Source organism: Aythya fuligula, chromosome 2 (assembly GCF_009819795.1).
Source record: "Aythya fuligula isolate bAytFul2 chromosome 2, bAytFul2.pri, whole genome shotgun sequence".
NCBI lineage: Eukaryota > Metazoa > Chordata > Aves > Anseriformes > Anatidae > Aythya > Aythya fuligula.
Window position 1 is genome coordinate 55,369,533 of NC_045560.1, and position 22,145 is coordinate 55,391,677.

Genomic DNA, 22,145 nt, shown 5'->3' on the forward strand with positions numbered 1-22,145 from the left:
CATATCTAAATCAGTAATTAACTCTATGCCAAATGCCATCACCCTAAGAGTAGGTCGAAACAAACAGGTTCAGATTAGTTATACTTCGGTATAATTAAGAAAAATGGAAATTTTTGACAACAGTAATGCAAGAACAACATATAGAAAGGTATTGAAAACATCAACAACAACAAAATGCTAGGAAAAGCTATGGAAATTTTGTATTCTTCTAAAACCACCTCCAATAAAACAGTACAGCTCACCATTTTCAATAGAGAACTGCTTTACGCATTTCCTTCAGACAGATTAAAGTCATTTCAATTCATGTGTCCAGATTACATTGGGTGAATTTCACAAAACCATCTCGTGCATAAATAAAAATTATGAGAGAAGTATACATGTCTATATGACTTTAACACCTCATCAAACAAACAGATTAATGACATTTTGCACAGGTTTTTGAAATGATGAGGCTGCCAAGATCAAACCACTTTTCAGAACAAGTGCTTTAAACCTGAAATTCAGCTTTCTGAGGAGTAGCAATGAGAAGGAAAAAAAAAACCATACAAAAAAAAAGACCAAAAAATAAAACCACAAGCCTTAATTCTTTTCAGGAAGGTATCAGCAAGAGCCCATTTTTAAGTCAATTCAGTTAGGAAAGGTTACAGATACTCCACAAAGCAGTTCAAACAAAGTCCAAACAAAAAACACCCCGGCTCCAGCCCCACACATTCTCCATCTGAGTTTCAATACAATTTATTCTATGATCAATTACACATTTAAGTCTTTATATGACATACTACTGCTTTGCTAAGCTATTCCCATGGAATATTCAAGGAAAGACTGAGGCAGTGAATGTAGGACCTATTACAGAATCAGCCATGCATGCTGCTGTAAGAATCCATGCATAATCAAATTCACATACATTTATGAAAGTCTGAGATCTGAGAAACTTCCAGCAAAAGCCATCTAAAGACTAATAGACAACTTCTTGTTTCCATCTGCATGGCATAAAACCAGAAAAATAGCAGAGAAGTGCTGAGTTAAAAGGAAAACACAGATTTTCAAACTCAAATACATACACAAAGCGTACAGTCTTTATGTCAATGTGTAAGAACCACTATAATTGAGGTTAAGCTTAAAGTTCTGTGCATTGACAGAAGTTGATTTTGTACAGAACATTCTTGGTTACTAAAAGCAAGTAGAACAGGACGTGATCAGCACAGAGATGAGAATAAAGAAGGAACTGATCACGCTAAAATAAATATATTCTGCACTTCTTCAAAACCAAAGCAGCAATTGTTATAAGTATACACAAGACTGTACCATTATACCTACATTTCTGCATAACCACGTGTACCCTTCAAAAAGTGTAAACAAATTCATTTACTTGTACCACAAGTGCATTTACTTCTACCTTCACATTCCAAGTAAGCTCTAACTTGCACACAAGAAATGCTAAGAAATATCATATTGAATGTAAACAGGATTACTACTAGCACAGTGGAGGCTGCTTTGATGTATGCAGAGTGACCTCAATTTGCCATTAATGTGAACGGATAGCTTAGAATCTCAAAAGAAAGCGGAACTGTTTCTAAGGCTTAAAAACTGCATACTCTAGCATCCCAGTATATTTTTCTGTACAGAAAGAATAAGGGACATTAAGAAAAAAAAAACACAAGATGTTGTACTGCCCAGTAACAGCAGATTCACGCGATCAGTAAATAAAAGATTCTTATAGTTTTAAAGTATTTCTGCTTATTAGAAGTCTTAACTAAAGAATCTTACAAGAATTTCAGTAAAATTTCAGTAAATGCCATTAGGACAAGGGCTGCAAAAGAAGCAATAATTTCATGATTCTCCTTGGGGAAAACGTTCTACTGGTGCTGAATCTATCCACAGGCAAAGACATGTTTCATGTATTTATATATTTTATTTTATGAACAGGGAGATTATCCTGAGTCATCTGGCATTTTTAGAATGTAAATATACTACAGCGTATATAATAATGTTTTTTCCTTATTGCATGCTAAAATCTGAGACAAAACCACAATAACCTTTTCTGATGTACAATTACATGATGCAATGGATAATCAAAAACTACCACTTCATTAAAGCTAGTTTAAAAAGTTGAATCACAGTAAGCAAATTTAGAAACAAGGGAAAAATGTTCATAAAATGATGAAATTAGACAGAAAAGCCTAACCTTTATTTATCCTTACTTTAAAATACTTAATATAATTATTTTCAAAAATTATTGCCAAGTTGTTAATAAAGGGACAATAATATAATAAAGTTGATTTGAACACTGCAGATGCACTTTTCAGTAAAACAATCAAACCTTCCATAGTACTTGTCCGATTACCAATTAAAACATTTTAAGCTCTCTACTTCACGTAGACTGAGATCTTACTCACAGTAAATTAATGATGCCTAGAATCCTTAAACAGTTCCTCCCCCCAGCTGAACATATTCCTTAAACATTACAACTGAACGAAAAGATTCCTCTGTTCAACAGGTACAAAATAATTGCACTGCCTAAAAAAGAATCTATAAATGCTTCCCAGATTATGTTCTGTAAAGTAAGACAGTAAGAGCTTCAGTTTAAGGGAAAAAAAAATCTTGAGTTTTCAAATAAGTACACAGGTATGAAATAACGGTGAACCACTGAGCTTTCCATTCATCAATCATACCTGTAAATTGAAGACTTCTTTAGGAAGAGTAACTTCAAGAAGTTATTTAGCTTTCTGGGTAAGCCACTGTGAAAATTACTGCACCATATTGAACTAGCATGAATGTTTTCTGATAGTCTAATACCTGGTCTGAGTATCTGTTTAGGATATATAAAAGAGGGTAAGTTACAAAGTCCTTTCATTCCCTCCACTGCAGAATTTAAATCTGAATGCGTGGAAATCCCAATTCATCTGAGGAAAATAAATCACAGACTTATCGAATAATTAGTTTAAAAAACTGTTGACAGTTTCTGTAATAAAATAATAGTAAAATGGAAGATGTACAAATATTTTACCATTGCCAGATGGGTGTTGGCAAGAGGTAGCCATGAAGATAAGTGACTTATTCAACTTGTTCTTATTTGTATTTTTATAAGAGTCATTCTAGTAAGTAAACAAAGTAATAGGTGTTCCATCAAGAATTCAGAAGCTCACGACTTGCTTTGCAAGGATGGTGCTTTCTTGGACAGACCCACTGCCAGTTGCATCAAAAATAGATCAAATGACATGGAGCAATACTCTGCATACATTGGTAATGCTACTCCCTGACTTATTGCAACAAGTGGGGTTCCTCTTTTGTTGTTTTTGTTGCAGAACGGTGGCTTGAGCTCATTTTCCCTTTGTATAAGGGAGACAGAACAACTTATCAGTAAACTACCCTCTCATGGGTAGTGACATGAAAATTTTCATGTGCAGTGATATCAAAATTTGCTGCTTTTCTCCACTGTTCCACAAACTTCACTGTTACAGAACTGACTTTTACAACCTAGTCCTTTTCCCAACAGCCTCCAAACTAATTACCACTAAAGTAAAAAAAAAAAAAAAAAAAAAAAAAAAAAAGAGGGAAAACAACAAGTACCATTCTAAAATAATTTCGTTTCTATAAGGAAGTTCTCAACAGGAAATAAAAAACACATATCAGAAAGTAATTACAGTACAATCCATCATAACTGTGCAAAGAGCAGTAAATAAAAATATCACACCTTCTCTAAAGGACTGCTCTTCTGGTTAGGTGCTTTGACATAGCTGGTAGGACAAAAATGAATCACAAAGTATGTGCTGCACTAAAAAAAAAAAAAAAACACATTTGGTAATGGTCTCATTTGACCAAAAAAAAAAAAAAAAAAAAAAAAAAAGCACATCCTGAAATAAGAAGCACAAAGGAATCTGAAAGAATAGGGATTGAAGTCTTTAGAACTACCATTCAGAAACAAGATCTCTTGGTTTACTTCTTCAATATTCTGCGATCTAGAAAACACCCAGAATAATCAACTTTTTAATTCTCCTGCTAGAAGAAAGCATATAAAAACTTAAATACCAGCTCTGAACTATACTCAGAGATTGAATCCACTGTCTCACAAAAGGACTGTCTGGATAAAGAGAATGAGTAGAGATAGGATGGAAGGTCCAAACTGTCTGAACTGCTTAACTCTTCCTCTACTTTCTAAAATTCATTTTAACAAAGCACAACAAGAACTTCCACACCTCCAAACAATGCTGGCTAAAAGTTCAATACCAGATACAGAAGCAAAGGCAGTTGCACACAACAAAAAAGGATGAGGAAATGACTGAACTGTCCACTCCACAAGATTTCCAAACTGGTGTCACATTCAGCCTTCTCAGAAGTAAGGCTGATCTTCAGGCCTTACACTCTGCTGAAACTCATCTGTTTTGCTTTCCAAACCCAGCTATTCAGAGCCTCTTGAAAAGTCTGCCAATCTACTAGACTCATTGTATGTGATGACTGATCAAATGTTTCCCATACTGCATCTAAAAGGGGATAAATCTTCTTTCAAGCACAACTTTTGAACATTTGCACTTGATATAGGATGTAAAGTGCATTATCATCTTGATAATTGATTCAGAACTCCTAGCCTAACCAGCGTCAAATATTCTGAGGTACCAGACTATTAAATTAACCCACAAATAAATATAAAAGTCAACTACCAAAATTATTCACCAAATGAATTCACTCATGGAAGAAACAAAATCCATCTAAATTTCAGGCTCAACAAATCACTTGAAGCAGCAAGAAGCAAATGAGTAGTTAATATACAAGATATCCCTTTCACAGCTTCATCCAATGAGTATTTGAGAACATCTGATGGAGAGGGGAAAAAAAGTAGATGCTTCAAGAGTATTATTACACCAGGTATTTAGTCTTCAGCTGAACTGCTTGATAGAACACACACACAGGAATATGTTAAAGACTCAAAAGAAAAAAAAAAATCCCTCAGAGGTTCTAGTACATGTTAGATTTCTTGCAAACATTGAACTTCTGCAGATTTGTTTTGTTCAGTAAAGAACAACACTGAATCTAGCAACACAAGGCTTCAGTCATCTCAAGTCTTGGGAAGAGTTCTGACCCTAAACTAAATGTTATTTCATCTTCCTGCCTCTAACAAAAAAATCTAGACAAAATCGAGAGACACCTCAGGGCGTTTTTTCTACTTTGGAGCATGGATTCTGTAAGCATACACACCTGTAAGATTACACACCTGCTCTGAGATTATAAATGCAGAAAACAAACTTTTCTGTCTCCTTAGAAAGTCCAGAGAACCACAGGACTAACTGACTTATATTGCCTTGCATTTTTTTTTTTTTTTTTTTTTTTTAAAGTTGTCTCTTCACATAAGTTCACAAAAATAGACTAAAATTCGAGGCACAATTCCAAATAAGTGCCAATAACAATTTTAAGATTAATTTATGTATCAGAATAATAACTTTTATTAAAAATCTCCAAAAATTAAGAAAACTATCACAATTACTTGAAGTAAGGAAATGCATACAACCATTCAATTTCTTTTGTCATATGTCTACACACTTTGCTTTACCAAAACCTTCTTAAACAGTACTTAACTCTACTGGGCAGTAGAAGGTTCTTAGAGTGAATACTGACCAACAGATGCACATAGAACAGGTGAGAGATTTCACCTTACTGTGGTTCTTTGTCATATCCAACTGCATGTCACTTTTTACAGAAGGCACAAAAGCAGGATTTATCACTTTCCAAACAACGTCCTGAAATTAAGCACTGAATATGTAATACAGGATGAGGCACAAGTCTCTTTAAAAATCAGTGATCGAAGATCACAGAATCATGGAATGGTTTGGATTGGAAGGCGGCCTTACAGACCATCTGAATCCAACCCTCTGCCACGGGCAGGGATGCCTCCACCAGACCAGGCTGCCCAAGGCCCCATCCAGCCTGGCCTCAAACACTTACAGGGATGGGGCATCCACAGCTTCTCTGGGCAACCTGTGCCAGTGCCTCACCACCCTCAGAGTAGAGTTTCTTCCTTATATCTAACCTAAATCTATCCTCTTTTAGCTTAAAAACATTATTTCTTGTCCTATCATTACAGTCCCTGACAAAGAATCCCTCTCCAGCTTTCCTGTAGGCCCCATTCAGGTACTAGAAGTCCACAATAAGGTCTCCCCAGAGCCTTCTCTTCTCCAGGCTGAACAACCCCAACTCCCTCAGCCTGTCTTCGTAGAAGAGGTGCTCCAGCCCTTTGACCACCTTCCTTTGGACTCGCTTTAATACAACCATGTCCTTCTTGTGCTGGGGGCCCCAGAGCTGAACACGGTGCTCCAGGTGGGAGGTCTCACAAGAGCAGAGTAGAGGTTGGGAGTTACCTTCAACTACTTGACCTCAATCCTGACATACTACCTGACAGAAACAAGTTTCCTGAAGCTTTCCAAGTAGCAGTTTGCTACACATACAAGGATGAACACAGCAACAATCTCCAGAAGAGGAGATGCTGGAAAACTTCAACAGCTCTTGGATACAAATTAGCAATTCAAGAGAAATCCATTGTGCGCATCCTCACACCAGCTGGAAAAATCATGAAAACAACTCAGCTTAAAGAACTATTTTGAAGTTCACAAGAGAAAATTTTTCAAGGTAACTGGACATTACAAATCACACCCAAAAAATAATGCCAAAATCTAACATATAAAGGAAAAAAAAATAATAAAAAATTAAATATCTGCTCTATCAAATAATCATAATCAAACCTGAAATTCAGAAATATACATAACGAAGAGTTTTCCAGAACAATAAGTCTTTCTGCTTACTTGCAAGAAAGAATAAATAGAAATGGCTGATCATTAAACAGAAAAGGCTGATATATTCTTAAACATCACTAAATCAACTACTTACGAAGCAATTTTAAATTTAAAAATGTAAAAAAATATTTTTCATCTACCAACAATGAAAGAATGAAAGTACTAATTGGCTTAGATGCTAGGATACGTGTAGAGTTCCATGTATCTGGATTTTGCCATACTTTGTCTGGTGTAAACCTGTTGAATTCCAGCTCTTAGGTCATCCCATATCTGGTCAAGACCAATTTGTTTAAGTCCATGCGGGTTCTGACTCCTATTAGATGACATTTTGTATTTCCTGTGAAGTCTTCCAGTGCAGCAGCCTGAGATCTGGTTATTCCTCCATCAGAGTCACAAGCAAAGCAACATTATAAATTCAGTTGCAGTAACTCTAAGATATTCTTTATATGCAAACAGCAAGGCTTCCCAGGAAGAAAATCTGCAAAAGGAAAAAAAAGATGCATATATTACAAAACTGTCCAATCAAATTCATTAGCACTAGAATGAAAAATGTAAAATTAGTGATCTCTTTGGTACATTTTCATTTACACGAGATACCCATGATCCAGAACCAAAAGAATTTAATTTTGCAATTCAGCAATTCACTACAACATGCAACTGTTAGTATCCAGATCTGTACAAAGCGTATAGGTACCTCTGTCAGCACAGTTGACAATAAAAACCTAACACTAATAATAAATGTAATAGAAATAATTGTTCCAAGAAGCAGACACTATCCTGCCATGAAGTGTTTCCTCCCTCCAATATTTGACACCAACTTATGGTTCTGTGATAACTCATGGTTTAACAACACCATGATACATAGCCAAGATAACCACAAGGTATCTAATACCATTATTTTTCTTTTATATCACTAAACTCTTCTAGACTCGAGATTCTATCACAGATAATCTGAAAGTCCAAGGTATTTTGGGAGCAGAGCATTTTGTATTTGGTAGATACATGCTTACATTAATTTCTGTGTTAAGTAAAATAACATCACTTCCTTGAATGTCATTGTATGAGCAGGAAAACATGCAGTCAATAATGGTCAGAAGAAAGAACAACTAATTGAATGCACAGAATAAAGATCCATTTTTACAAGTCCTTTGAATTTATTTGCAATTTTAATATGGCTCATCCTCTGTAGCAACCAAATTAAGAAGATTTCCTAGAGTGACAAAGGAGGTAACATGATTAAAAAATAATCCACAATAATCAAGTTGTAATAAATCAGGATCAGCTTACCCTAGAGTGCATTCACTGAAATGTTGTAATACTCAAAACACAGTGAAACATATCATTACTCTTTGCACTGTTTCTACAGAAAAAAAAAAAAAAAGAATACAGCCCTATGATAAACCTGTCCTGTAATGGAGTCTGCTGGCAAAGGGCCAAGTGAATCCTTCTGTAAATTCAAGGATAGTATGTGCCAAGACCTGATAAATCCTGTTATTTGTTTTTGACCTCTGAGCAGTGGAAGATGAAGATATACTTCCATGATCTAAAATACATCATAGGTACTTCATCACAGCCACTTCTAGACTTTGTATGTTGCACTCCAAATTCCACAGTTCAAGATTAAAGATAATATCACACCTTACCTGTCTGCTCCCCCTGCAAATTATTGGGAAAGGGGAACACACAACATTCAGTTTTTTCAGTCAGCAAATCAGTCCTTACCCAAATAACACGCAAGTTAACATTCCTCATAGTCATTTACTATCCATCACCCACAAGTATTTAAATCTCAAATTCTAAGTAAAAAACATGTATAATTATTTAGATGATGTAAATCTGCAAAATGAGACAGTACTTGCTGCAATCAGAGAAACTGCTTCTGTAGCTATTTTTTCTTTTAACATGAGCAACAATTACTTGGAAGATCAGGACAGAAAAATGAGAATACAATCAATATATGTATCTTATAAAATGTATATTTAAAGTTTAACTTTGCTGTTCTGTGCTTCTGTAGTTACAGCAAACTGATTGTTAGAGGCACGTGAATCACCATGCTGCACTGGAAAACAGATCACACAGATCAGACCTTATTGGTATTTCATTTCTGGAAAACAAACTTGCCACGAAACTAAAAGTGATGGGATTTCCACAACTTAGCAATGAACACCAGGAAGAACAAAGGTCCACAAGTGGCTGCTCGCTTCTTACTGCAGGAGAATGGCCATGGTCTGAAGTGCATGTAACACACCCACAACCTTGGACTATGACCCTAAGTCAGCACTGCAATACAAAGCAACAAAATTAACTTTCTCTCTTGAATCCAAGAGAAAAGAAACTTTTTGGTTCCCTACTACTTCAACTCTCCACACAAGCAAGAGAGGACATAGTTACCAGCCTACCAACTCTCCTTCTCTATCAGGATCTGTAAAACGTAACTGACCCTGATGCTTTTACTAATCTGTAAAAAGCAAGCAGCCCAGAATTACAACGTATTTTAGTAAAAATATTTTGGTGTAACTAATACAGAACACTTCACTCATGTATAAAAGTTCACAAGAAAAGACCAACCCCTTATTAGGTCAAAGAAAATACAGTAACTGTTATTACAATTCACGAGTGGGACAAGGTCCCTTCCCAGACAAGGCGCAGAAAGAAGCAACACCCAGGGTTTTTGCTCTGGTGTCTCTCTAGGTGCCAGTAAGGGTACATCACCGTTCCACGCAAGCCTGTTGTAACCAGTGGCCTAACAGATGCAGTTATGTATGTATGACAGAAATATATAACTTCTCTAATGAAGCACTTCCTAATCTTGTTACATACCCTGGTGCATCTACAAATGCTGCCTTCTTCCATAATCTTTTAAAAATCAATGCGTTCCTCATTCACACTGTACTGATTTTCCCTAGTATCTCCCTAAAATAACCTCTGTGAGCAAGTCAAGATGCAACCATTAACAAAAAATGTCACAAAGAAAGAACTTAGTTTTGATTTCCATTTTGTTTTCTCATCCAGTCCACTACATATAAATACATTTTCTTTAGAAACAGTAATTCCTACTGTATGTGACATTACATCACCATCCTTTGACTATCTTTCAATTTGAATTTTACAATTAGAGGCGTAACTACAGAATGTTAGCATCATATCACTAACTTCCTATGGAATGTTATCCTATCACTAACTGCATAGATTCAAAACATTTACTTCTTCTAGTTACTAGTTAACACAGTTGGTAAATAACACAACAGATGAATAATGATCCAAACTACTTTTTTTTTTCAGATTTATTCATACGCATAAAAATGGAAAGGGAATTATTAATATATTAAATAACAGAAGTTTCACTGAATAAGAATAGTTACAAAACCATATTTATAAAAGCAGATGTTTGCACTTACTTGTTCAACTAAGATGGTGTTACATGTATGGAGAGAAAGGGAAAACTAGGCTTTGTTGCATAACAGTTATTATTACACACAAGCACCCAGGGAAAATATGAAGTTCTATTTCACTGCTACGGATAAGTGTAATTTTCAAAATTATTTTTGTGATTCATGCACACAAAACCTCACAAAGTCTGGTCCACACTAATTACACTGTGTCTCACTACCCATGGTCCTTATCACTACATTTACAAGGGAGAATAAAGAGAAGGGACAATAAGACATCTATAGCACTTCTGCAACAGCTCTCATTAGCTAAAGAGGCTTCAGCTTTTAGAACTTACATAACAGACACCATGCACGCCCCCTGCTATCATACAATACTCTGACTTTCAGCATTGTACAAAAACAACAACAAAAATTCATTGCTGCAATCCTCACTGCTTTGGGGGATAGAAAACAAAGTAATAAATGCAGAGACTATAACAAAGAACAAGAGTTTAGCCATTTCCCAGAGCTCAGTCTATGTGCAACCTCCAAAAGCAAGGTGCCCTCCCAAGAGCCAAACATGGCTACAGATGAATTGAAAGCTCAAAAGCTTTTCGTCAGTAAGATTTCTGACCTTTGGAAGTGATGTTAGCAGGAGTGTGTATAAGCCAAACTTGAACTGACTGTCACTGTACCTACCTTCTCGCTCAACCACAAAGCAAATGTTCTGTTGATGACCAGTTCAAAGACAGGACCACTGCCCAAGTTACACCACCTGCTCAGTAGCTCTGGACCAGTAAATACAGATTGCATTATGTCTCCAGGACCAGTGATAATTACATAAAAAATTACTTCTGCAGTTTCCAGCTGATACAGACAACTTTATGCAGCAGTATGACAGTTTTCAACAGCCCACTTTTTAACCCTGCTTTCCAGCAATACAATTGAAACAGAACTGTCAAAGAACCTAGTCGTTTCTGCCTATACCAACATCAAAAAGAAGTAATATTTCTCCACAACCTTTAGAACAATGCCCTCAAAGGACAGAAGGAAACACTATTCTCCTCTTCTGTTACTGGGGTACTGGAAGAAGAACACACCTCATATACAAGGCATGAGATCTCACTTAAAAATGGCATCATTCATTTTTGCTGACCTAAGAAGCTTTCTTTTAGCTACCCCATATAAGGAAAACAATGCGTATCTTGAATTAGGTCTATACAAAGAAAGCAGGGTTAATTTTCAGAGATTATCTTAAAAAAAAAAAAAACAACAACAACAACAACACAATAAAAGACACCTGACTACAGTATCTCAAGCTATATGCTGGAGTTGCCACCTTATTTTGATGTCTGAATACAATATAGCTTTCTTCTTCACAGCTATACAGCCTATGCTCCACCCATTGTCCTCTCATAACCATGCATTGCTAAACTACAGATTTAAAAGATAGTTTACTTCAATAACAGTAAAAACAAGTACAGATAGAATTCAAAGTTGATAGCTTCTTGACTCAGTAAGAATTTACAAAGAAAAAAAAAAAAAGCTGGCAGACCTGTAAATACACAGCACCTAAACTCAGTCACATCTAAGTAATCCCTCATCCATTTCTAAGTCAACCCTTGTCTGATTCCAGTAATAAGCTACGGTGAAACAAATGCCATTAAAGTCATCATAGAAAATCCTGGTTGGAAGGGACCCACAAGGATCATCAAGTCCAACTCCTGGGTCCCCAGAGGGCCACCCAAACATCATACCGCATGTCTGAGAGCGTTGGACAAATACTTCTTGAACTCCAACAGACCCGGTGCCGTGAACGGCTTCCCTGGGGAGCCTGTCCCACTGCCCGACCACCCTCTGGGTGCAGACCCTTTCCCTAACCCCCAGCCTGACCCTCCCCTGTCCCAGCTCCATGCCGTCCCCTCGGGTCCTGTCGCTGTCCCCAGAGAGCAGAGCTCAGCGCCTGCCCCTCCGCTCCCCTCGTGAGGGAGCTGCAGGCCGCCATGAGGCCTCCCCTCAGCCTGCTCTGCTCAGGGCTGAGCAAACCAAGGGACCTCAGCCACTCCTCATATATATTGCCCTTCAGTCCCTTCACCATCTGCGTTGCCCTCCTTCGGACACTCTCTAACAGCTTTATGCCTTTCTCATACTGTGACACTCAAAACTGCACACAGTACTCAAGGTGTGGCCACACCAGTGCAGAGTGGAGGGGGAAACCACTCTAATAACTTATTCTAAAAGTTCAAAGACTTCAACGTTATTGAGGTTTCCAAAATTTTCAAACATATACTGAAGTCAAAGCTTTCCCCCCATACACCTCAAATTCATTTTCTAAAGATGAAAGAAATTTTGCAAGTAATAAAAATACATCAAAAGTTCATTTGGACACTAACTACAGTTTGTTATCTTTGGTAAAAATTGGTGTAGTGACCACATTCACTTAAATAACCACTAAAAGCAACAGAACAGCCCTCTGTGCTTGAAGGATAAAGCATAATAAACATTTAATCTTTGGCTTCAAAAGACAAGAAAAAGTAGTAAGTTTAATACAGCCACACACGTACAAATGCAAGGTGAAATTCCTCTTGCCATACACTTTCATCCCCATTTTTCCAGCTCAATTTCTGTCTTATCTTACCCTGCTCTCCTGTTGCCCTCTTTCATTTCAGCTTGTCTGATCCAGAATTTCAACAGATGTTTCTTGAAAACAACAGCAGCAACTCTCAAAAAGGTTCCCAACCAGTTCTGCCCTCCTCTACACCGAGCTGAGGCAACTATTTAAGTTATTTACCTGGGATATGCAATACAGCTGAACAACATACGAAGTATTTTCAAAAGACACAGTCAGAAGGACATTAAACACTACCTTTATTCTAACATGGTAGTTATTTGCTTGATCTTGTACTTATTTTAAAAATGAGTTAAGATATTGCACGCTGGTTTAACTCCAGCTACAATAAACTTGAAATCACAATAATTGAAGTGCCCCTGAAGTATTACCACATCAAACTACTTTGCAAGATTTTGCCTTACAATGCATGCCTATCGCTTTACACCAAGGCTAAACTTACCAAAAAACAAACCAAGCCTCTCTCATAACCAAAGCTGTCAATTTATTATTCTTATATCCCTCGTACCAAACATGGGCAGTTCCACAGATAGGATGTTGCAAAATCCTACAAAGAGGTCTTAGGGCTCCTTTTGAAGTCATGTACGCACAAACTCCTTGGAAAGACATGAAAACACAAAGCACAGAGCCGAGAACAATATACAGATTAACTAGAGGTAAAGGGAGGTTAAGACAGAATCTCCATTGTGAAACAGACACAAGCATTGGCTTGTGGGGAGGTAGGACAGAGACTTAAAAAATTCTCTTCACTTTCTCCTTTTACTTCTGTCTTTAAAAGTTATATAATCTGTTTCTTGGACTTTTTTTTTTCCAAGTTAAACATCTCTCAAACCCTAAAGGACATGGCCTCCACTCTGGCACATATTAAGATTTGATGTGGTGGAAACAGGAAGGAGAAATAATTCTATTTTGTCTCTATGATCACTTGCACTCACAATTTATGATTTCAAAGACATTTTCTAAAACTATGTGCCTCCAAATGAATTATTTTGTGTTTACCTGACTTCAGTGGAGGTTACCATTATGAGCTCAAAACTATAACATAACAGCTTAGTTGAACCATGGTCCTGCATACAACATTTTATGATATTGACATTTCTGTCCAGAAGTATTTTACGTCACTAAAATAGGCAGGTGGTTTACACATGTAAAATAACCCAATCCCTACAGCAAGGCTAGGAACAAGTATGGTGTCCTTAGCACTTCACACACACTACATGTGTGTAATTATTCAAAATCTGAAGAATCTGTCTACAGCAGACATTTCCACTGTGTCTCAGCAAAATCAATCCACAACAATTGAAAAAAAAAAAAAAGTTACAGGTTATTCCAAAAATTACATCAATACCAGAAGAGAAACATTAGAATATTCTAACACACACACCTTCATGGACAACATGGATCAAATTACATTTCTTGAATCAGTTTGGAAGATGCAATAAAGGGAAACAAGGGTGGAGAAGTCAAAAAACCACAATCCTAGATACTCAATATGCCTAGCAGAAGACAGAATAAGGCACCTTGTTCTTCTTACAAAATAAAATCAGCAATGGGAAGTTGTATTGAATTCAATTTAGCAAGAACAAGCACAGAAGACTTTGGAAACTCTGAATTATCTTGGGCCAGCCTAGAGACCCCAGTGACCTCGTACAGCTAATTCTTACATGAACTGATTTCCTGAGAGCTCTTACTTGCCATCAAAACTTTACCTGAAACCAACTGCATAAGCTGGAACAATGTGATCCTATAGATCTCTACCCAGAAAATCTTGGTCTGAACTTACAGTCCACTGCAGTCACAGTATCACCTCTGTCAGAACCTTCAGGGCGAGTCTCTAAATGCCAACAAATCTCTCTCCATCATAACAGAATTTAGTGTACCACAGTACATGATTTCATACTGACCTGTTAATAGTCAAATAGCAGTTTTCACTTGTAACAACGTTTGTATGCAAAATTTTCACATTGCTCTTGGACAGCGGTGATTCTTATCTAATTTTAGCAAGGACTAATGTTAGCAAGTGTCAGACAGTTCAGGGTAGAATCTCTTCCCAATAGCTTATTAATTTCACAGCACCTTTGATCTTTTTACCTTTGCAAGAGCTCAACTAATCAAAGTAATGCAGTTTGTAAGTTCAGTTTAAAAATAACAATTATGGCCACACTAACTTATAACAGTCTGAAGTTTTCAGATGATCAAATATATCGCAAGAGCATGGCTTAAATACTGGAAAGTTTCCTCCTATGTTAACCTTCCTACTAATCTTTCATTCAGAAGCAATGAGAACTCCAACTCATATAGTTAAAACAGTCAACAAAATGAAAGAACATTGCACTTACTTGTTTATCTCCTGCATGTGACAAAAGACACTGCTATGCAAAAGCTGCTCCCCCAAACAGGCCTACATTCTATATTTGAACCCAGCCTAACCTTACGTCCACATTACATGCACTGATGTATCTGCTAGCAATGCACATTTCCAGTAGGGTACAGTGCTGTGAACACTGTTCACAAAAAAAGAGTAAAGTTTAGTTCATTCCAGGTGCCTAGACATTGACAAGGCATAGCTAGTTACTTCCAGAGATAGCAAGAAAAGGACTGAGAATGCTTCTCATTAAGGCCTAAAAAGGGATTCATACATGACTGTTCTGGTTCAAGTAACTTATCTGAACTGTGAAAACCCTAAATCTAATCTCCTCATAGCAAAGAATTTCTACTGTACAAAAAGGGAATTTCATATAAACTCAGCATTGTCTTGAGCTATTTTTTAATCAGTTTTGACTCCCAATAACTGCAACAGGTATGGCTGGTACAGAAGTGAAACAACTTAACTTTGTAGAAGTTAAAATTGTTGTGCACCACTAGCAGCCACTATTAAATCCCACTTCTTGTTGATTTAGCTCGCACCATGAAGTCTTAGGTATTAGTACAGGCTTTGCTTTAACAAAATCAATTTTAATTAATTTGCTTAAGCACATACATTTGGGTGTTTCGCTATTCCTCTTAATGATGGCACTCTCATAGAGGCACACTTTCAGAGACAGTAAAACTTTGGAAAAATACCTGCACAGTAAGAGAATGACTGTTTTAAAAATATCTGCATTTTCTTAAGAAGAGTATTTTAAATTGTACAGTGAAAAAAAATTCTCCCTTGACTACCCAGAAGCAAGCAAAACATTTGCCTGCGATATTATTACCACAAAAAGCAAGATAGAAAGACTAGTGCCTAACAAAACAAAAGCAGTTTCCTATAACCCTTCTTCTTCCCCCATCTAAAATTAAGTCCTCCAAACTTAAGATAAAATTTCCAGATGATAGTTTCCACTGCTGTGACACTAGAGGAGCTTGCAAATTTACATATGAAATTAAGTTTAAATTACAGAGCAAAGCAGGGTGAACTAAGGTCGCACCATTAGCCTTGTTTCTGAATTCCAATCAGCATCGAGACATTGTCCAACCTAAAACACGTAACAATAAAAAGCCAAGTTACATCAGCTGCGAATTAAAAATACAAACAAGAGGTTCTCGAGTTCAGCTATGGCTGAAATTCAATTCCTAACAATCCAAATTCTCAGTTTCCTGCTTTATTTTTAAAAAGGATCCTGGCACTATTTTTTGTCTACCTTGTATGCTAATGACTCAAACACAACTGAGATGACCAGTACCTCCACGAAAACAGGAGAAGAGAAGCACATCTGTGTTTTCCAAATACCACTACATTACCAGAGCAGAGTGAGAAGCTGCCCACATTGCAAAAGCCTTCAATCCTCAGTGTCCTCTGCAAGGATAAAAAAGTTTAAATTTCTCCTTCACAGTAACACAAAGTATGAGACAGAGCAACATTAACCAGCGCCAATCTAATGAAACCAAGGTCAACGAGCATTTTATATCACCTCTCAGTATTTCTAATTTAATAAAGAACAGATGTCAAGGGTATTGAAGTGCTATTGGAACCTACTGCACAACTAGGAAGATCTTACAGAGAAAATATGTATTTGATCCTTTGTTCTTAGTAGTGATTTCAAGCAATGCCACGTACCTGCCAGACCAACCTACAACAGTGAACCTCCTGACTGCAAAGGCAGAAAAATCAAAGGGAAAGAAGAAAAAAAAGAGATTAATCTTCTCTTTTTTGTGTTAGTTTTTGGAAGAGCACCACATCAAAATTATATTGTTTATTCAAGAAAGGTAGGGGCATCTTGAGAATAAAATACAAGAAATCCCAACAGGGTTGCCACAGGATATGATTCTCTATCAGTTTCCTGAACCACAAAGTGGAGTCATTATTTTCTTATTTTCACAGTAGCTTCATTTTTTAACCATTTTTTCAAGGTTCTTAGATAAAGAACGACTTGAGAAGTGTTACATTAAATAAAGTGGAATGTAATAAATATTTGGTTAAAAAATGTGTATTTTTGATCTTGTCCAGAATCATTTATAAGAAGAGGTCACATCACAATGTGAATCAGTTCGCTGTTGTGACTCTAACATCAGAGGTTCTGTGGGTGAAAAGAGAACTCTGAAAATTACCCACTGGAACATGGATTATGTGCTAAAAGAGTGTTTTCTTACCAGCTGCACTGCAACTAATCCCTGATTAAAACCCCATATATCTACTCGCAATGCAGGAAGTGTTTAAATCTAACAGTGTTCCAACCCTGTAGTTACATTAAAGTAAGGCTGTGAGTTACTGCACTATAGTGGTGCGTATCAGGTCAGGACAGCTTTATTACCACATTATTTAATCCTGTCTGTAAAAGGCTGGAACTGCATTCTTGTAGAACCATCAACAGTCAATCTGTAGTAGTTCTTCCATTTAAAAACCCTCTTAAAATAAAATTGCAAGTGACTTAAAAAAATAATCCAAATGAAGATATGTTTTACAGCTCTCTGTAATTTTCCAATTCCAACCATTCAAATTTCTTGCTATGTCTCTTCCCTAATGAATTCCCTTTAGCAAGTAAGAGAAACTCAATGATCTCAACAACAATTTTTTTAAAATTTGCTTGCACCCTATAAAGGTTACAACTTTTACCTAGGCCTCTAAATGTTGGTTCCATGTAAGGAAATGGTTGTTGGAGATTACCTTGAAAAAATACAATAATTAGGAAGTTTATAAGTTTGCCCTTTCCAAAAAAACAATGCTAGTACATACGTAGTCAGTTTAGAACAAGTTCAAGCATTCCTAAAGCACACAAAGAACATCCACGTAAGGCTACAAGTTACGTAACAGCTGAACTTCCAAGTTTTCCATGCTCTATCTTCCTTTGAGCTCTGTGGAGCACAAAGACTGTACTAACCTAGACGCTGCTGGTACTGCCCATGCACGTCCTCCTGACACAGACCTGCTAAAGTTCAGCACCTGCCCCTTCTCCTCAGAGCAGACAAACCAGGTTAATACAACATGGTAAGTACAGCGGCACAGCCATGATCCAACCACTTTACATTTTAATCTGCTTCTGCCCTCAGCAAGTTAGAAAATCCTGGTTGAAAAGTATAGTACACATGACATCATTATCCACCTATAGCATACTGGCAATCCCCAGTCTTTGCATTCACAATGCATATTTTGGATGTTAGAAGTGGCATAACAGCAAGTGAGACATCTTTAAAGCTGCTTCTTCTGCTAGGAAAACTAGAAAAAAAAAATTCAGTCTCAGAAAACGCCAGGTATATCCAATCCACATAAAAACTGACACCCAGGATGTGACTCATCATTAAACTGGGCTCTACTGAAATAAGTGTGACTATGCAAAACTAGACACTACTTGACAAAGATAACAGATGAAAAGCAATACTCAGAGATCTTCACATATAAATTGTAAGAAAACACTTTTTAAGCTGAATAACTGAGATAACTTCCTCAAAGATAATATTGGTCCTTTGTAACAGCACAGCTAGAATATAAAACATTACACCAAGACTGAGAATAAGCTAAATTCAAAAAAACTACCCTCAAATCAGTATCCAACTAAGGGCGTATATCAATGTGGCTTAAAATAATTTAAAGGATTTAAATCAGAGCAATGCAATTTTCTCATGCCCACAGTTTAAGTAACAGGCCCAAAATATAAGGTAAGTTTAAACCAGTGGAAAAGGACTATGGCAAAAGAAGAATAATTTAGTTAAAGCAGTGCAACTGTTTTGTCAATTGAGCAGTGGGGTGAGTATTAACTAATTAAGGTGCCTAAACTATGAAACCATTCTCTATACAATCCCTGGATCAACAAATGGAAAAAGTTTCCTCTAGAGGGGTAGTTCAGATCAGAAGCCTAGTTAGTTGCTCTGAGATGTTGTCAAGTTACTAGGATCTGTGTGTACGCAGTTGAGAAAAACAAGAACAAGCTGTTAACATTAGACACCAAACTTGGATTCTAAAGTTAGGTGTACAAAGTACTCTCAAGATTCAACGTATTTGCCACACCTCCCTGGGGCAGCTATTTTCGGTGTTTAAATCGCACTTCATATATATTACAACAGTACGATCATGAAACGTAACCAGTCTTAACCAAAGCAATTAAGCCAGACATAAAACAAAAAATTTGGCAAAAAATACTGAGAAACAGGGGAAATCACAAAGCAGAGGGAAAAGCCTGTTTTCCAGTAGTCGCCAGCAGACACATTAAGTTTAAGTGCAACACAGACTCCTAACCATCACCACACAACATCGCAGCTGTTAACTGCAAGCATATCTGGGGTAAGAACTATGTACTTTGTCACTTAAGAAGTATCTTACCACTTCCCCAAAGCAAATGTTTCCTAAATGCACCCAGATCAACCAAGTACCAACTCACAGTACAGTACTACAAACAATATTTGGCCTAATTTAAGGCACACAGCCACTGGGTATCTCTGGTCCCCATGGAGAGCCTTTTGGCAGGACTGAGAGAAAAAGCCTATGACAGAAGTTTCTTCTACACTAGAATCAGGGTACGTGTGTATTAAGGTGAAGGCACATGACTATATGTGAACACTATATAGGAGAAAAAGGTTGTTAAGGAAGCCAGTAACAAACAAATGAAAACAAAAAAGGTAAAACAAGTAAGTAATCTGTGCCCTCCTAGTGCTTACTGACAAGTGTACAGATAATCTAGGGTTAAATTCCTTTCTCCTCAAAGGCACTGCTGGAGGATTTAAATACAAAGTGGGGGAGACAGCATGAGTCCACAAAGGAAAGGAATATGTCAAAGGGAAAGAGTATTAGGTGAGATCAGAAGGAAGGTTTTAATGACAAGAAAGTAAGATCAGAAGGGCAAAAAATCATGGTGCGGGAACAGTTACTGAGGGGAACAAAACCGAAAGAGGAAAAGCAATAAGGGAACAATGATGATTAAGGAATATAGATTGAAGAGGAAATAAGAAGGATTGGAAAGTATCCCAGTAAGGACACAGTCAGCTTTCAGTGGCAGACAAAGTTACTGGGAGATGAATGAGGCGATTAGTTGCAATGGCAGAAAACTGCAGGACTAGCCATCCGGGTGGAGGCAATAAATACATCAACAAGCAAACAGATAAAAGGTTATCTGAGGGGGCACCCTCCCTGGGAGGGCCACAACCGCAGGAGGCAACAAGGGAAAGTCCAGCACACAGTCCTTGACTGCCAGGGGACCCGGGGGAGGGGACAAGGAGGAAGTACTCCGAGGGAGACCCCAGGGCGCTGGGGGCACAGCAGGGTTTCTCTGGGCATGGCCAACAGCTCCCGGGCAGCCGCCAGCGCCGCTATGGCTGCGGGCCGGCTGGGGCACGGCGAGAGGAGCGAAGGCGGCTGAACGCTGGAAAACGGCGGCCGGGCAGCCCGCAGGAGGAGCCCAAGGGGCCTCGGGACGAGCGAGCGGAGGCCTGGGCCGAGCCCAGCCCGGCACGGCACGGCCGGGGCCTGCAGGAGGGCCCCGCGGGGCGGCCCGGCCCCCGCAGCTCCCCGCCGCCGGCTCCGCGCATTACAACGCCCGGCCCCGGGCCTCCCCGCCCGGCACGGCCGGATCCCCGCGCCGCCGCCGCCTCCTCCCTGCCTGCCGCCCTCTCTCCCTCGCTGCGCGCCGGGGAGAAGAAAGGCGGCCGGGCCCGGCCTCCCCCGCCGCTGCCGCTGCTCCCCGCGGCGTGGCCGGTGGCCGGGCCCCGCTCCGCCTCGGCGCGGCTCGTCCCGGCGGGGCCTCCCTCCCCGCCGGCCTCCCCCCTGCCGGCCCGTCCCGGCCTCCCCGCCGGCCTCGCTGCGCCACAGCGGCGCGGCCTCCTCGCGCTCACCAGCATCGCGCGTCCCGCAGAGTCAGGCCGCGGCCGCCCGCCCCTTCCGCCTCCGCCGGGCCCGGATCCGCCGCCGTCGCCTCCCCCCGGCGCGCCGCGGCCCGGAGAGCGCCCAGGCGCCGCCCCGGCCCGCCCCACCCCTCGGGGTCCCGGCAGGGCCCGGCCGCAGCACCCCGGTGGAAGGAGCCCCGCGGGCAGGGCCTGGGCCCGCGAGCCGCGTTCCTTCCGGGGCTCACCGCGAGGGCCCCGCCGACGCAGCACCGGCCTCTTGCTTCTCGGTGTGAAGGGTCCGGGCTCTCGCCCGTCCACCAGCAAACGGCCGGTGTTTTGTGTATTTATCCGGAGCTCTGGCTCCCAGCTTGTCCCAGGCGGTGCTGAATTACACAGTACCCGAAGCTCCAACGAGTGCTGAAGTTGTGCCAGGCAGGGTCCTTGTCTGGCGTTAATAAACTAAGCTGAGAGGCTCTCGTCTGTGTGGCATCAAGAGTCATTAGCTTCGCTGAAGTGATAACTTAGACGGCAATTAAAGTGCGACTGTCATAATGACTAAAGATGGTTAGAAATATTTCTATAATCATGAATTAAAAAACATACGTATCTCAGGAAACCGCTGCAGAGAGAACGGGGTAGAAATTCTTTGAAATATATGTACTTCTCAGTCATGAGCTGGTTGGGAGGTGCGTAAGGCTGACTGATGCAGTGGTAAATGGTTATGTGAACTTATTTGCAATCTGTGAACAAATTTAGCATAGGTAATTTTAATGCAAAATGAAGTACAAACTCATAGTGTTTGCATCGCCTTCATCTGGACTGCAGTTTTAACACCGTGAAATAGGTGATGCAAATCATACTAAAATTAAGGCAAGTTTCAGAAAAGTAGTGTTTTGGACTTAGTCCTGTCTTACAATTCCACAGTCCTCAGGAATAGATATTTATGGAATTGTGCTGCAAAGGAGAATGGGATTGACGAGTCCTCAGTATTTTGCTTAGTCAAGGCCATCCGTACTCTACCCTCACAAACCATGCAGATTTTCCCTGCCAAGATGAAATCAAATACTGATCTGAATTATACCAGAAGACATGTAAAGCAACTCAAATGAAATAATAAAAAAGTCTTATCAT

The 22,145-nt window shown here is 39.1% G+C and overlaps 1 protein-coding gene across 1 annotated transcript in view; it reads right to left on the reverse strand.

Moving 5' to 3' along the window:
- Positions 1–21,088, reverse strand: part of CUL1 (cullin 1) — a 50,202-nt gene extending 29,114 nt beyond the window's left edge. Inside the window, exons 1-2 of the mRNA XM_032182644.1 lie at positions 21,024–21,088; positions 6,970–7,260 (exon numbers count right to left, since the gene is read on the reverse strand). Of these exons, the coding sequence (XP_032038535.1) occupies positions 6,970–7,109 (140 nt within the window). The 5' untranslated portion in view covers positions 7,110–7,260; positions 21,024–21,088. The remainder of the gene's footprint in view (positions 1–6,969; positions 7,261–21,023) is intronic.
- Positions 21,089–22,145: the final 1,057 nt, after the last annotated feature.